The sequence below is a fragment of the Centropristis striata genome, chromosome 5 (genome assembly GCF_030273125.1).
Source record: "Centropristis striata isolate RG_2023a ecotype Rhode Island chromosome 5, C.striata_1.0, whole genome shotgun sequence".
Lineage (NCBI taxonomy): Eukaryota > Metazoa > Chordata > Actinopteri > Perciformes > Serranidae > Centropristis > Centropristis striata.
Window position 1 is genome coordinate 37,050,063 of NC_081521.1, and position 14,381 is coordinate 37,064,443.

The 14,381-nt window shown below is 37.0% G+C and overlaps 1 protein-coding gene across 1 annotated transcript; it reads left to right on the plus strand.

Annotated features, from left to right (window-relative positions):
- The first annotated feature begins 1,077 nt into the window (after positions 1-1,077).
- dnajc11a (DnaJ (Hsp40) homolog, subfamily C, member 11a) lies at positions 1,078-13,892 on the plus strand. The gene is made up of 16 exons (XM_059333953.1): positions 1,078-1,171; positions 2,556-2,685; positions 2,801-2,874; positions 4,484-4,585; positions 4,693-4,821; positions 4,964-5,086; positions 5,308-5,381; positions 5,480-5,669; positions 5,782-5,867; positions 7,414-7,530; positions 8,625-8,780; positions 8,909-8,978; positions 9,234-9,291; positions 11,907-12,049; positions 12,894-13,023; positions 13,371-13,892. Exons 1-16 carry the CDS (start codon positions 1,100-1,102, stop codon positions 13,394-13,396), a joined length of 1,680 nt encoding a protein of 559 aa, XP_059189936.1. The 5' UTR covers positions 1,078-1,099; the 3' UTR covers positions 13,397-13,892.
- Positions 13,893-14,381: the final 489 nt, after the last annotated feature.

Below are 14,381 nucleotides of genomic sequence, written 5' to 3' on the forward strand. Positions count from 1 at the left end.
GCCCTGCGATAGTCTGGCGACCTGTCTAGGGTGTACTTCGCCTCTCGCCCAATGTCAGCTGGGATTAGCTCCAGCCTCCTGCAACACCAGTTTGGATAAGCAGTTAAGGACAATGAATGAATGAATGAATGACTGAATGAATGAATGAATGAATGAATATTATAGGAATTTAAGATAAAACAGTTTGGCTGCTGTATGAAAAATCCCAACCTATGTTTTAATTTGAAAAAAGATCCAATAAATATGAATAACTGTACATGTAAACTTCAAAATCGTCACACTGTTAAAATAATCAAGTCATTTTTTGTCAAAATTGTTTGTTTTTTTGCCTAAATCATCTCCTCATGACGCAAGCCACCTATGGTAAAATCGCCTACATCCTCAGTTGATCAGATCATGTGATTTTACTCCTTTAAGATAATGGCCTATGTCAAGTGTGTGACTTAAGCGGATTTATTATGCCTAAGTCAAAATAAAATGTGATTAAGGCAATTTTTTGAACATGCCTTTGTGACTCAAGCAAGATATGGTAACACTTTATTTTGAAAGTGTCTACATAAGAGTGACATGAGCGAGTCATAAACATGACATGGGATGTGTCATGAACATTAATGACACTTTGAAGTGACATTAATGCTCATGATACTTGTCATGTCATGTTTCTGACAGGCTTGTGTGACTCTTATGTAGACACCTTCAAAATAAAATGTTACCATATCTTGCTTAAGTCACAAAGGCACGTTCAAAAAATTGCCTAAGTCATTTATTTCTCTTAAGTTACATAATTTACAAACAGTGTTATTACTATGCCAATAGCCATCCTTTGTTACATCATTTTTGAGTGAAATGATCAATAAATGTCATATGTTACACTTTTGGTGAAGTTTTTTGTGTTTCCTGCGAAACTTGAAAAAAATATTCAGCAGATTATTTTAACAGAGTGACGAAATGAAAAGTAAAAAATTAAAAACAGCACTAACAAGCCCATATATAGAGCTGCTGCGTTGTAAAACATCCCTAACACAAGGGGGCGACAGAGCGCCCAGAGACGCCTCGGAGCGTCGTATATGACACGAAGAAGAGATGACCGGGTGTAAACATGGCGTCTGCCTTGGACGATGATGAGATCTCAAGTGATGATTTTTATTCCCTGCTTAATGTCAGAAGAGAGGTACAATATCCAGTTGTGATCTGAACAGATGTGTGTGCGGGTTGTTGTAGAAGTCAGTCTGTAAACTTTCTCCGTTTGATATTTAACGGCTACTCGTACAATCACATGTAACGGCAGCTAGGTAGCTAGCTTTGACCCTCGACATTGGTTAGTGTGCTGTGTCTCCTCGGCTGGATACTTTGTAAGGCACACAACAGGTTGTGGGGTCACGACTTTACCAACAGGAGTTGTCAGTTGATGAAGTAAGATGGAGAATCGCGTGTTACTGCGGTGATCACAGAGCTAGTGACCAGTTATTTTCAGTTTCATTATCTCTTGGACTGTAGACAGCGCTAACTAAGTTAGCTAATGCTACAACTTTACTTCAGACTGCATGAAAGATTTACAGTTTTGCAAATAAGCTATCCAGTGTGTGGCAATCAGACGCTTTGTTGGGCTTTGATAGCTGTATTTGTGAAGTAGAGAACATAATGTTCACATGCAAGTGGCATTTTACAAAGTAAAAATAACTTGTGGCACAGGGACATGCTGTTCCAGAGCGACTGGAAATGCAAAAAGTTTAAAAGTTCATTTACCGGTATTTTCTGATTTTAAATGGGGTCAGTGTGGGAGAGTAGAATATAAAAAAATGTTTGCATGACATACTTTAAATTCAGAATAAATTAGAATATGTTTAATTCACCTATTGAGTGAGTCATGGTTTAGATGCCGGTTATTTTAAATATAAATTATATTAACAATTGAGTAGATTACATGAATGTATGGTTGCACAATTAATTGATTTTTTTTCAAACAGCAGCATGGATTTGTGCAATATTGAAATCACATAAAGCTTACTATTTGTTAAAGGCAACATATTATATAATAATAAAATGCCATTATGAATTAGATTGTGATGCCTCAGAGATTGTACAAATAACATTCTACAGGCTAAAGGGGGAAAAAAACCAAACACTTGTGTTTTTCAATAAACATGAGCGTAATGATGCAAAAATGATAATTCTCTCTAATATTTTGAACCATATTGCAATTTCAATACCAGTCAAAGTATTCACAGTGACATAATTTTCCAGCCTTACATGAATGTGAAACTATGCTCTTAACTCTGATGATTGGGCCAACACCTTTGTACAGTCTATCTCACAAAATATAGATATAACCTGGAATCAAACAACAAGTTTCTGTTTCACAAACCACCAAAACCCTGCATGGCATTACAGCACGGTTATAAAGTTCAAATAAATGTTAGGAGATAAGTAAATTAAGTTGGAAGTAGGTGAGTCCAGCTGTAGCAACAACCTGCTGTGTGTTTTGCATGTTGATGATCAAGTTTCCCAGCATGTTTTCTCTTTCACATTTCCTCCTTTTTGTTGTTGTGCTTCAGGCAACACAGGATGAACTGAAGGCGGCATACAGGCGATTATGCATGCTCTATCACCCAGACAAACACCGGGACCCTGACCTAAAGCGTCAAGCAGAACAGCTTTTTAACCTCGTACATGAAGCGTATGAAGGTAAGAAAAGTGTTGATGCATCATTAAGTCAACTTCGTCCCTTACACATGAATCTGATGTTGACTTGAACATGTTTTGGTGTATGAAACAAAGATTTTTATTCTTGTCTTTTCAGTGCTTCGTGACCCACAGGCAAGAGCTATCTATGATATCTATGGCAAGAGAGGACTGGATGTTGAAGGATGGGAGGTACGTCCATTTCTAATGTCCTAAACCAGGGGTATCAAACTCTGGCCCGCGAGGCAATACCAAATTATTATCTTATTATTGTACTATAAAAGCTGACCCGCCGGTATTATACGGCACATTTACAGCTAATACTACAAATCCCACAATGCCCTGCTGTTGTTTTGGCGCGTCAATCAGGACAGGACCCAGAAACGCACTCCTCTGTGACAGTCGTCATAGCAACCTCAAGCTAGAGCTGTCTCCGAGCTACCCCTTCCCAGAAATGGCGAAAAGAAAGGAAGAATTTCTTAACCTGTTGAAAAAGTTTATTTTGATATTTAAATCAGAAGGATGCAAATAGAAAAGAGGCATACAATTTTTATTTATTTGTTATTTAATAAATTAATGACATTGATGTGTTTTTTATTTGAAATTTGATTTTGCATGTCTGCACTATTTAGTTATATATTGTATGTTTATAAGCATTGCTGGTTCCATATTTAATGTTAAAGCAAAACATGTTTGGTATATATTAAAAGGTTTATTTGTTCAATGTTGGCACGCGATTTTATTCAAGTTTTAAATTTTGGCCCATTGTGTATTTGAGTTTGACACCCCTGTCCTAAACAAACCATACAGGCAGGGGAGTTGAAGCCTCGTGGGACCAGCCAGACTCAGTGGAGTTCTGAAATTCACATGAATGATTTCACGATTTTCAGGCCTACCTCATGCATAAAAACACTGCATATTGGATTTATTATTAATGTCATATGTGTATTGATAGTTATATGAAAAAATAAAACATATATTTGAAAAGTTGGTTATGTTTGCATTAGTTGTTGGCAAAGTTTATCCAAATTAAAACCTGTCACGCAACTCTTTTCCAGGACACCATGCTTTAATCACCTCACCAAATATCTTCAGCTATCATATCTTTATCAGGGTGGCGAGGGTAGTGTGTTTGCATTAACATCCATGGGCACTGCTTTGTAGAAGAATTAAAATTTACTGAAAAAAGGGATATCCTCTTTTAGTATCCTTCACTTTAGAACACACTGAGGCAGGTTTAGTTTGGATGGAGCATTTATTTAGGTTTGGCACCTTATTTTTTAATTGGAGGCGTATTGGGAACATGGTGACCTTTGGACAGAAATCTTTCAGCTTTTAGTTAAATGTATATTTTGACAATGTGACTTTGGACTATGGAAGCGTAATACATTTACTTGAGGAAAGAATTTTTGCCCTGTTTCTCTAAATTTATGAGATTATTATCTCAGAATTCTTAGAAATGTTTTCATGGGAAAAACTACTCTGAGTTATTGAGATAATTATCCAATTAATTTAGAAAAACAAGACCACCGTTTATAGCTTATACATTTTTTAGCTACAAATTAATGAGACAATTCAAAGACTTTCCTGTCACACATGACCTGCTTGACATCATTCATGTTCTGGTTAATCCCCGTTTACTAAAACCACAGATGCCTCAGAGTAGAAAATATGACACACAGAACATTTGGGAGTGTAAAATTGTGGAGAAATTTCTCTTACTGTAACTCTTTATCTGCTCCCTGTGAAGCAGCCAATCCACCGTTTCCTTTGTTTTAAAAATACTATCTTCTTTCTCCAGGTGGTGGAAAGAAAAAGAACCCCTGCAGAGATTCGAGAAGAGTATGAGCGTCTTCAGACTGAGCGAGAGGAGAGAAGGCTTCAGCAAAGGACCAACCCAAAGGTATGTTCAGAGGAAGATAACAAGCCTCACACTGAAGCGACTGCACTGAAGAGTCATTATACATCATTAATTACCACAGTATTCACTCCTGAACCTGTTGTTTGCAGGGAACTATTAGTGTGGGTATTGATGCCACGGACCTCTTTGACCAGTATGAGGAGGACTATGAGGACATGGCTGGAGGGGGAGTCCCACATGTGGAAATCAACAAGATGCACATATCACAATCCATAGAGGTAATGGATTCTGCATGAGGATTTCAGTTGGACATTTGCTTGGATTGAAAGACTTTTCGCCACAATTACATTTAAGATAGTTGAAATGAAAGATTTATAGCAAATTCTTATCAAATGACTTCTTTTTTATGTTCTGCTGCAGGCTCCTCTTACTACAAAAGACACAGCCATTTTGTCTGGCTCTTTGTCAACCCACAATGGAAATGGCGGGGGCACCATTAACTTGGCCTTGAGAAGAGTCACTTCAGCCAAGGGGTGGGGAGAGGTATGCTTCAATCTTACTGGGCACCGAACATGCTGACTTTGTAATGTATAGTATAAATGGAATACTTTCTTTCTGTCCGTCCTGTCTGCCTGTGTGATGCAACACGTAGTGACACTTTAACATATGAAATGTTGCGTGTGTGTGTGTGTGTGTGTGTGTGTGTGTGTGTGTGTGTGTGTGTGTGTGTGTGTGTGTGTGTGTGTGTGTGTGTGTGTACGCAGGTAGAGCTCGGTGCTGGAGACACACATGGACCTCTCTTAGGAATGAAGATCTTCCGAAACCTGACGCCACGACTGTATGTGTTAAAACGCAAAATCTTTTTGTCTTTGAAGATAAATTTACTACAGAATGAACAGTTCAGTGATTTTCTTTTCTTTCTTTTTTCTGCCTCAGCTTTGTGACTGCTCAGTGTGGGCTCCAGTTTTCATCCCGAGGCGTGCGCCCCGGGGTTACCACAGTGCTGGCCCGTCACTTAGATAAGAACACTATGGGCTATCTGCAGTGGCGCTGGGGCACCCAGTCCTCTATGAACACCAGCATTGTCAGGGACACCAAGAGCAGCCATTTCACCTTTGCAATGCAGGTTAGCAGCCAGCAGTTATATTTAACTCTCATCTCAGTCAAGACATCAATAAATCAACACTTCATTGTCAGGGTTTTGCCAACAATGATCGTTTATCTTTTTGTCTCTGCAGCTCGGCATTCCTCACACTTTTGCAATGATAAGCTACCAGTACAAGTTCCAGGATGATGACCAGACAAAGATTAAGGGCTCAGTGAAGTATGTTGTCAATATGTCTTATTTGGAGAATGGAATCATACTTTCATATTAATATCCCTGTTGTAGGCCATGATTAAATGTGTTTGCTGTCATTCTGCTTGTACAGAAACTCAAATTCTAGCCACTAGTGCAGTGCCTGTTCATATGTTTTGATTGCTTTGTCTCTGGTACTGCTGCCTGCAGGTTTCCAGAGAACCGCTCATCACAAACAACTTCACACTCGACCCTGCGCTTCTTTGGGTCCTGAGCAATACACCTTCAATGACATATGCCATAAATTGTGTTTCCATCAACAAATTTCTGTGTATTTTGAAGATTTGCATTAGAAAAGCTTGATGGAAATACCAGAATTCGATTAAACCTTCAAAAATGCACATACAAGTTTTTCAAAAAATAGTTAATGCACTAAAAGGGAGATTAAAACGCTTTTACGAGTAAGTTCTGACGTAGCAAATATTTAACTCGCATGACTGATTAGTTGTTTCCACTCTGACAAGAAAGAACCATAAGTTGCCCAGTTGAATCCAATTTCTCTCCATTTTTGTCTCTTGTGGGTGGCCGAAGTTGTCCGACTAGCAACCTCTTTTTTTCCTCCTCCTTCTATTTACTGACGGATTAGCCTACACTAATACATTATGCTGCCATCTTCCGACAAAAGTGTGTTTATGCAGCTTTGTTTATTCGCTCTAAACCAGTTGATGGAAACGTCCCTAATCTTTAATGTGACATTTCAAAATTGTGTATCTATGCATCTACCTATCAGAGTATATAGTATGCAATATTTGGTAACAGGTAGCTTGTTGGGACCAGACTATTTCTGGGAACAAAAGTGTTTATTCAGAAAGTGACATAGCTGATTTTAATTTTTAGGAGTTTGCTACAATGTAACATCTCTGGTCTCTCTTTCTACAGCTGTTCTTGAATATACACCTATGTCAGTAACGCACTAGTAATAAATATGTCCCATAGATCTCAAGAGTTCACACTCATTTCACACTCGTTCAACATTTACAAAGTGTGAAGTTCAGTTCAGTTCAGCTTTTATTTCGAACATGTGCGAGTAACACAACAAAGTAAACACAAAAACAAATACATCCAATGAGAATAATCAAAACAAAACAAAAAATAGCAATAGTCAAAACAAATGCTGTAATGTGAACGCAACATGTCCGAAAAGGAGTAGGATGAAGCATATGCTTATTTAAAGCTACCCCTTCTCCACTACTCAATTAACACTTTTTTTCCCCCCTAAACACATATTTAAATAATATATATTTACAAAAAAATATATATATATTTTTTATTTTTTTTTTAAGAAATGGATTACATAAACAAATACATGAACAATTTATAATTTATGAAAACACAGTGTGAAGTTGATTGGATAAACGGTTGTAGAGAAAATCCAAAGACAGACATAAAGGAAGACAGAGACTCGTTCCATTTAGGCTAGACTTAAATATACATAGTGGTTTTTGTGACAGCTCAATTCTAAATAAATTTTCAGAGCAGATGGAGAGATACTGTCTTTGTCTTTATGTTACAGATCAGGTTTCTTTGGGACTGTGGTAGAGTACGGTGCTGAGAGGAAGATCAGTCGGCACAGTGTCCTGGGGGCCACAGTCAGTGTGGGAGTGCCCCAAGGTGTCTCCCTCAAGATCAAGTAAGTGCACTTTTTTGGAACCTGCATCAAAAATGAAACTGGAGCAGAGGGTTTTCCTCAACCGCTCTGTTTCCATGACAGCCATAGAAATGAAGGCATGACATCATGGCAGTTAGTCCAATGAATTTTGTAAGTTGTATCTACGCTGGTGTACATTTGAGGATGTAAACACAGGATTGGACTGGGGCTTGGTGATAATCAGATTTTTAATTATGATTTTGGCTTCCAGTGATTATCTAAACAAAATCATAGAGATACATTAATTATTATGTCACTTTGTTTTGCAATAATGCAGTTTTGTGACTGTGTGCAGACGTGCAGTCACCTGTTTTGCTGAGTTACTGACTGGAAAATGTTAAATAGAGTTTACGGAAAAAAAATTTGAACATATGTTTTGGAGTTTTTTTAGAAGGTTGTGACAGTGGTAATTATTTTTAAAGGTTAAATATATACTGAGTGGTTCTGTGTTGGTTGTGGAAGTGTACTTATGTTATAACATAGTTAATTTTATTTATTTTTATATAATTTATTTCAAATTATATTTTTTTATCTTTTTATCTTTTTTATTCTTTATATATTACAGGTGCATTTATTTATTGCTTTGTTTTTTCCATTTATATTTTTATTTGTATTTAATTTGGACTATATTTAAAGTTTAAGAAAATCTGCAGTTAAAACGACAATATTTGAATAAATGTGAGATGTTTCCAAAGTTGAGTAATCTTGTTAAATGATTGTTATCGCATTGTTCATAATAATCATGCCTATGATTTTTCCCCCATAATTGAGCAGCCCTAGATTTGGCTCTAGACATCCTTGGATATGACATGCAAAGTCTGAGCATATACAGTATATATCTTTTCTTATTTTTGACACTTTTGACAATTTCCGGGGACAGTTGAGGAAATATCGGCACACTCACTTTCCCATCTAACCCAGAATATGGCATATACTTTCAAATTGTAATTTTTAGCTGAGAGAATACTTATTATTTTTATTCAGAGATTCACACAAACACTGTATGGAGTAACCAATTTAGCAGCCAGTTAGTGTCCATTCAGGTATAAATAATGAAACCAGCTCTCTATCTGCAGACTAAACCGAGCCAGCCAGACATATTTCTTCCCTATTCATCTGACTGACCAACTCCTGCCAAGTGCTGTATTTTACGCCACAGTTGGACCACTGGTTTTCTACCTCGCCATCCAGCAGCTTATTATCCGGCCCTACGTGCGGGCCCAGAAGGAAGAGTAAGAAACCTTCACTTTAAGTCGGCAGTTTCATGCAAGAAATGTTATTGGAAAGAGCACCGCATGTATTCTTACGGCCAGATTTTATGAGCTCATTTCATTTCTCCATTTATCTTTCAACTCACCAGAGACTTGGAGAAACAGCGGGAGAGCGCGGCCTCTAATATAGCCAAGAAGAAACAGGAGGCAGAGGCTGCTGTGAGTGTTTTACAGACTTGCATGTGCTAGTGGTACCAATCCTACAATGTAGTTCAGTGTTAGATAAGAGACGCAGGTATTGTGGGTGACTGTCATGGAATAATACACAAGTCAGACGAAAGGGGCTGAGATGGGATTAGATAAGATGCAAAGTCTTAGTGAAATTCATTAGTATAATCCATATGATGTGAAATCTCATTGGTTGTGTCTGTCTCCTTTTCTTCCTCTGTGTGCTTTTTTTTTTCATCTCTTAAGGTTTTGCTCATGCAGGAGTCTGTGCGCAGGATTATTGAAACCGAGGAGTCTAGACTGGGTAAGATCAGTAATATTTAAGGGATGAGCTTATCTTGGGAATAATGTTTTTAAAGCAGGCTGTGGAAAAGTATTTGATTCTTTTACATTCTGAAATCATTTAGGTTGAAAAATGTTGATGCATGTAGGGGTGTGCCGTATCGTTCACCACAATGTCAGTATATTCTTTATATCAGTAGTTCTCAACCTTTTTGAGTCGCGACCCCCAATTTAACATGCATGTTGTCCGCGACCCCCGCTCACTGACCAGAATCTCACATGCACAGGTCATTTAGGTCAAAATGACCTAAAAAAGACACAAATTGACCACAAAATGATCAAAAAAGACACAAAACAACCAAAAAAGACACAAAATGACTAAAAAAAAGACACAAAATGACTAAAAAAAAGACACAAAATGACCAAAAAAGAAACAAAATGACCAAAAAAGACACAAATTGACCACAAAATGATCAAAAAAGACACAAAACAACCAAAAAAGAAACAAAATGACCAAAAAAACCCACAAAATGACCAAAAAAAAAAGACATTAAGTGACCAAAAAGACTAAAACACATGAACACTTTAACACAGTGGAGAGAGAGCTGACTTCCAAAATGATTTGGCGACCCCCAGAAATCATCTTGCGACCCCAAGGCTGAGAATAGCTGCTTTATATGATAAAAAAAAAATGCATATTGCAATAATGGCAACATTCCTGCTTCATTGCATTCAAAACTTACTTAAAGTTCAAAAGTACCAGCAACAAATGTACTATGCAGAATGACCCCACTTAGATTGTTTCATATGTTCTATAAATATTGTTGGATTATTATTATTGATGCATTTATGTAAGCAGCATTTTACTGTCGGCAAGGCAGGGCTAATACCAACTACTTAGTATACTTTTATGTGGTTTAATTTTTTAAAATGTTCAATCAGGTTTTTCATGTTAAATCTTGACCTGAATCGTAACTAAAGCTGTTGGCTAAGTGTAGTGGAGTAAAAAGTAAAATATTTGCCTTTAAAATGTAGTGAAGTGGAATTATAACGTTACATAAATGGAAATATGCAACTGAAGTATACGCTTCTCAAAATTGTACTTAAATACAGTACTTGAATAAATTTACTTTGTTACATTCCACCACTGACACTTACACTTTTTATACCTCCTTTTTTTTGATGATTGGCAACTGTTGAGATTTGCACTTTACATTTCAATTTAGATATATGGTTGATGTTTTTATTTCGTTGTAGGATTTTTATCTTGAAAATCTTTTTTTTTCTTTTTTAAAAATTATTTTCTGTATATTTTTCAGTATTTTGGTTTTGGCTTTCGGTATTTCTGTCCCTACATGCATGGTTGAATGTTGTCAATTTAAAGTGTCATTCTTGAGATACAGTACCTGTTTTATACTTCATGAAGACAAGTTCACTTTCAGCAAGACTTTCACTACTGGGAAATTTTCTGCTACAGTCTAAACCTTAAAAAACAAATCTAAACTAAAGCAGAATTTATGCCTTCAGAGATCTTCTTCAGCAGTTCACTAAAATTTAAAGGGACAGCACACAAGGCAAATAAAAAAACTGTGTGGGCTTTTCCATTGTAGTATGAGGAGATGTACTTGGTGGACACTGACAGTAACGTGTGTGATTTTGTGGAGAGCTTTTTAAAAAAGGGTTAAAATTGTTAATAAGGGGAAATGGAGTTCAGTGGATTTTTTAATGACCCTCCTGCTTCGGTCCCGACGAGTGATAATTGGCATTTTTTAGTTTGCTTTTCATAAGTACACTAACAAAAAGCTCTCAGCAGACAGTGTAATTTTCGACTTGGGAAGTTTGGCAAGTGATAATTGGCTTATGACACCTGTCACTGTAGAGGCTGCTTTAATTTTAGTATCACCGGAGGTCCCCTAGACTGTGCACTTGTAAAGTAACAGTTAATAGCGTGTGTGTGTGCGTGTGCGTAATGACGGACACACAGCTCTGCTTCATTATTCAATGGACGAGACAATATGAAATGGTTACAGCATTGTTAATGCAGCTTGCAATTAAAGTGAGCTGTGCTGTCTTTTTGTTTTATGCTTGCACAATAATTTTAACAAACAAGTCCTAAAAATGACCATAGTTCTGTTATTAAATATGTGGCTGAAATTGCTGGCATGCAAGAGTCAAATTATTTTATAGTCAACGTGGTGATGGACTAAATCTAATATTGCTTTGTTTGTCTGTTTTGTCATTCTTGTATTTCTGAAACTAAGTAAGCCATTATGGTGACTAAACTTCTGAAATGACAGTTCACTGTACAATCAAAAATGCACCTTAGGAACTATATTCTTATTTAGTAAAGTTCCAATATGAAACTATTCTTAACACAATCTTTAGATTATCTTGAGTAACTTGATTATGATTTCAGGAAAGACACATTGCTCTTAAGTTGTGAGCACCACAAGCTAAGTGCCATCTAGTTCAATTAAATTCAAGAAAAGGCCCGGCAAAACAATCTAGATTGATAAATAGCTATACAGGTAAGAGGAAAAAAAGGCATTTTTAGATTTTTGGAGTGAACCATCCCCTTAAAATAACACAGTAATACATTACATTTCAAGTTGATTCACACTATGCTGCTGCTTCCAGGTCTCATCATCCTCAACGCCTGGTACGGCAAGTTTGTAACAGACAATAGCCGAAAACATGAGAGGGCAAAGGTCATTGATGTAACTGTGCCATTGCAGTGCCTGGTGAAAGACTCTAAACTCATCCTGACTGAGGCCACAAAGGTAAGATTCCCAAATTCACAAAAATGATCCGAAACTATGTAGCCAGTAAATGTAGCCATTCAGTATGAACGGTGAACAGAAGATGTCCATTTTAGGAATGAATGGTGCAGCTTATCAGAATCACGCAGAACATGATATAAATATATATAGTACACACCAAGGTTATAATAGTTTGGGATTTTTCATTAGTTTTAGTTTTAATTTCGTTGTGAATTTTTGTTTTCAAATTCAGTTAGTTTTAAGAGTGAGTTTTCTAGTTTTAGTTTAGTTTTTAGTTTTTGAAAATGCTTAGTTTTAGTTTAGTTTTTATTAGTTTTAGTGTTAGTTTTAGTTTTTTTGTAATGGGCTATGTGTTGGGTGCGAGATTCAAAGTGGTCATAATAAATTTTGCCTTTATTTCCTTTGGTTTATCCATCTCAGCCCCAATAAGGTTATTAACTGACTGAATATTAACTTGAATTTTGGTTGGAGTGTAGACATCTAAGTCTCAGTAAACATATTTACCATGTGTTGCATGTGCAAATAGAAACACTGAATTATGAATGAAAAAAGTTGACGAAAACGAAGGACATTTTCACTATAATTTTAGTTAGTTTTAGTTAGTTTTGTAACCACGCAATACAGTTTCAGTTAGTTATCGTTTTTTTTTTTAAAAACTCTAGTTTTTATTTTTATTTCAGTTAACGAAAATGTTTTTTCAATTCTAGTTTTCGTTATTTCGTTAACTATAATAACCTTGGTACACACACTGGTTAAAATGTATTGCAGTGTTACAAACCTACGTCCTCAACCTGCTGTATGATGATGTAATCTGCTGGTGCATGACCTTCTGCTGTCTTTCCAGTCAGGACTCCCTGGTTTCTATGACCCCTGTGTGGGGGAGGAGAAGAGCCTGAAGGTGCTGTATCAGTTCCGCGGAGTCATGCATCAAGTCCTGTCAGGAGACACAGAACCACTCAGGATACCAAAGCAATGTAAGCCTCATGTAGCATGCAGCACACTGGCTCTCGTATGGGGATTGTGTCACAGTTTTCTCCCCATTTATGTAATATTTAGCTACCTCAGTGCAGGTTTAATGATTTGGTAGACCGTATACTCTCTTGAACTGTCTAACCTGCCACTGTTTTAGATCTCGCTGACAGCAGGGGGAGTTTACTTGAACCTTAAGCCTTTGTAGATGCGTGTGATGCAACATATCTCAGAATAATTTATCTCCACTCAGAATGTTTCCTAAAATCCACTGAGCTATATTGCCTGCCACCTTTATGTGCCTGCCAGCGGCGTTATTTCTGACTTCTTTGTTCTCGTTTCCACCGTGCAGCTCACAGGATTGACGCAGACACATGAGCCCCTCCGCTGACCAAAAAGACTCATCTCTAAGCTGTCTGACGGAAAGATGGATAAAGCTGTTTTAGATACGACACGGATTGAAATCCTTGTTACTCAGAAATCGTGCATTTACCTTTTTGTCTTTATATTCATTTAAATATGCAGAGCGGAGTTAAAGCATCGTAGACTGGATTGATCATATTCAGGATCCATGGACAGCGCTGTGGCCTGCTTGAAATTCTAATGTGACACCAAAATCAATGGCTACCATCTAATGTTCCGGGTCTTCTAGCCTCGATTTCCCTTTTTTTTTTTTGGTATGGCTTGTAATTTATGATTGAGTTCTATGTACTGTATTGTACACAAACTGCAGTGCCTATGTGATTGAAGACATGAATGCACCTCTGTTTATTTGCCATATTATTAAAACCAGTCTCTCTAATGTTGCCTAAACATTTTGGTACTTTTTAAAAAATCGTTTTTCTAGCTCTGGAAATTAAATGATTGTCAGTGTCTTCTAGAAATTACTACTACTTCTGAATTTTGATGATATGTGTCAGGTTCACAGCATGGGGAAACTGCATATAAAAAGTGTTGTGATTGTTTATCATTAACATTTCAATTAGATTCAACATATCTTACGCTGAAGGTCTTCTTCCTATGATCCTCTTCTTGATCCGGGAGTTAATGAATCTTGCCTCCCTTCACTTGTTTGCCAGTTTGTGTGCCATAAATAGAAAGGGGAGGATTAACTGAAATCACTACCAGACCGAGGATTGCTTTACTCCCTGGGAAAAATGTAACCCTGTCTTTTTAGAAATCATAACGAGCAGTCCATGCAAAGAGGGCTGACAGATTGACCAGTGGCTGTATTCACAAAACCTCTACTCTTAAAAGTAGCTCCTAACTAGCTGGTGTAGGAGCAACTCAATCCTTAATTTGAGAACATTTTCATTTTTTTAATCTAAGAGTATAAAGTGTTTCGTCACTAAAACCAGCTACT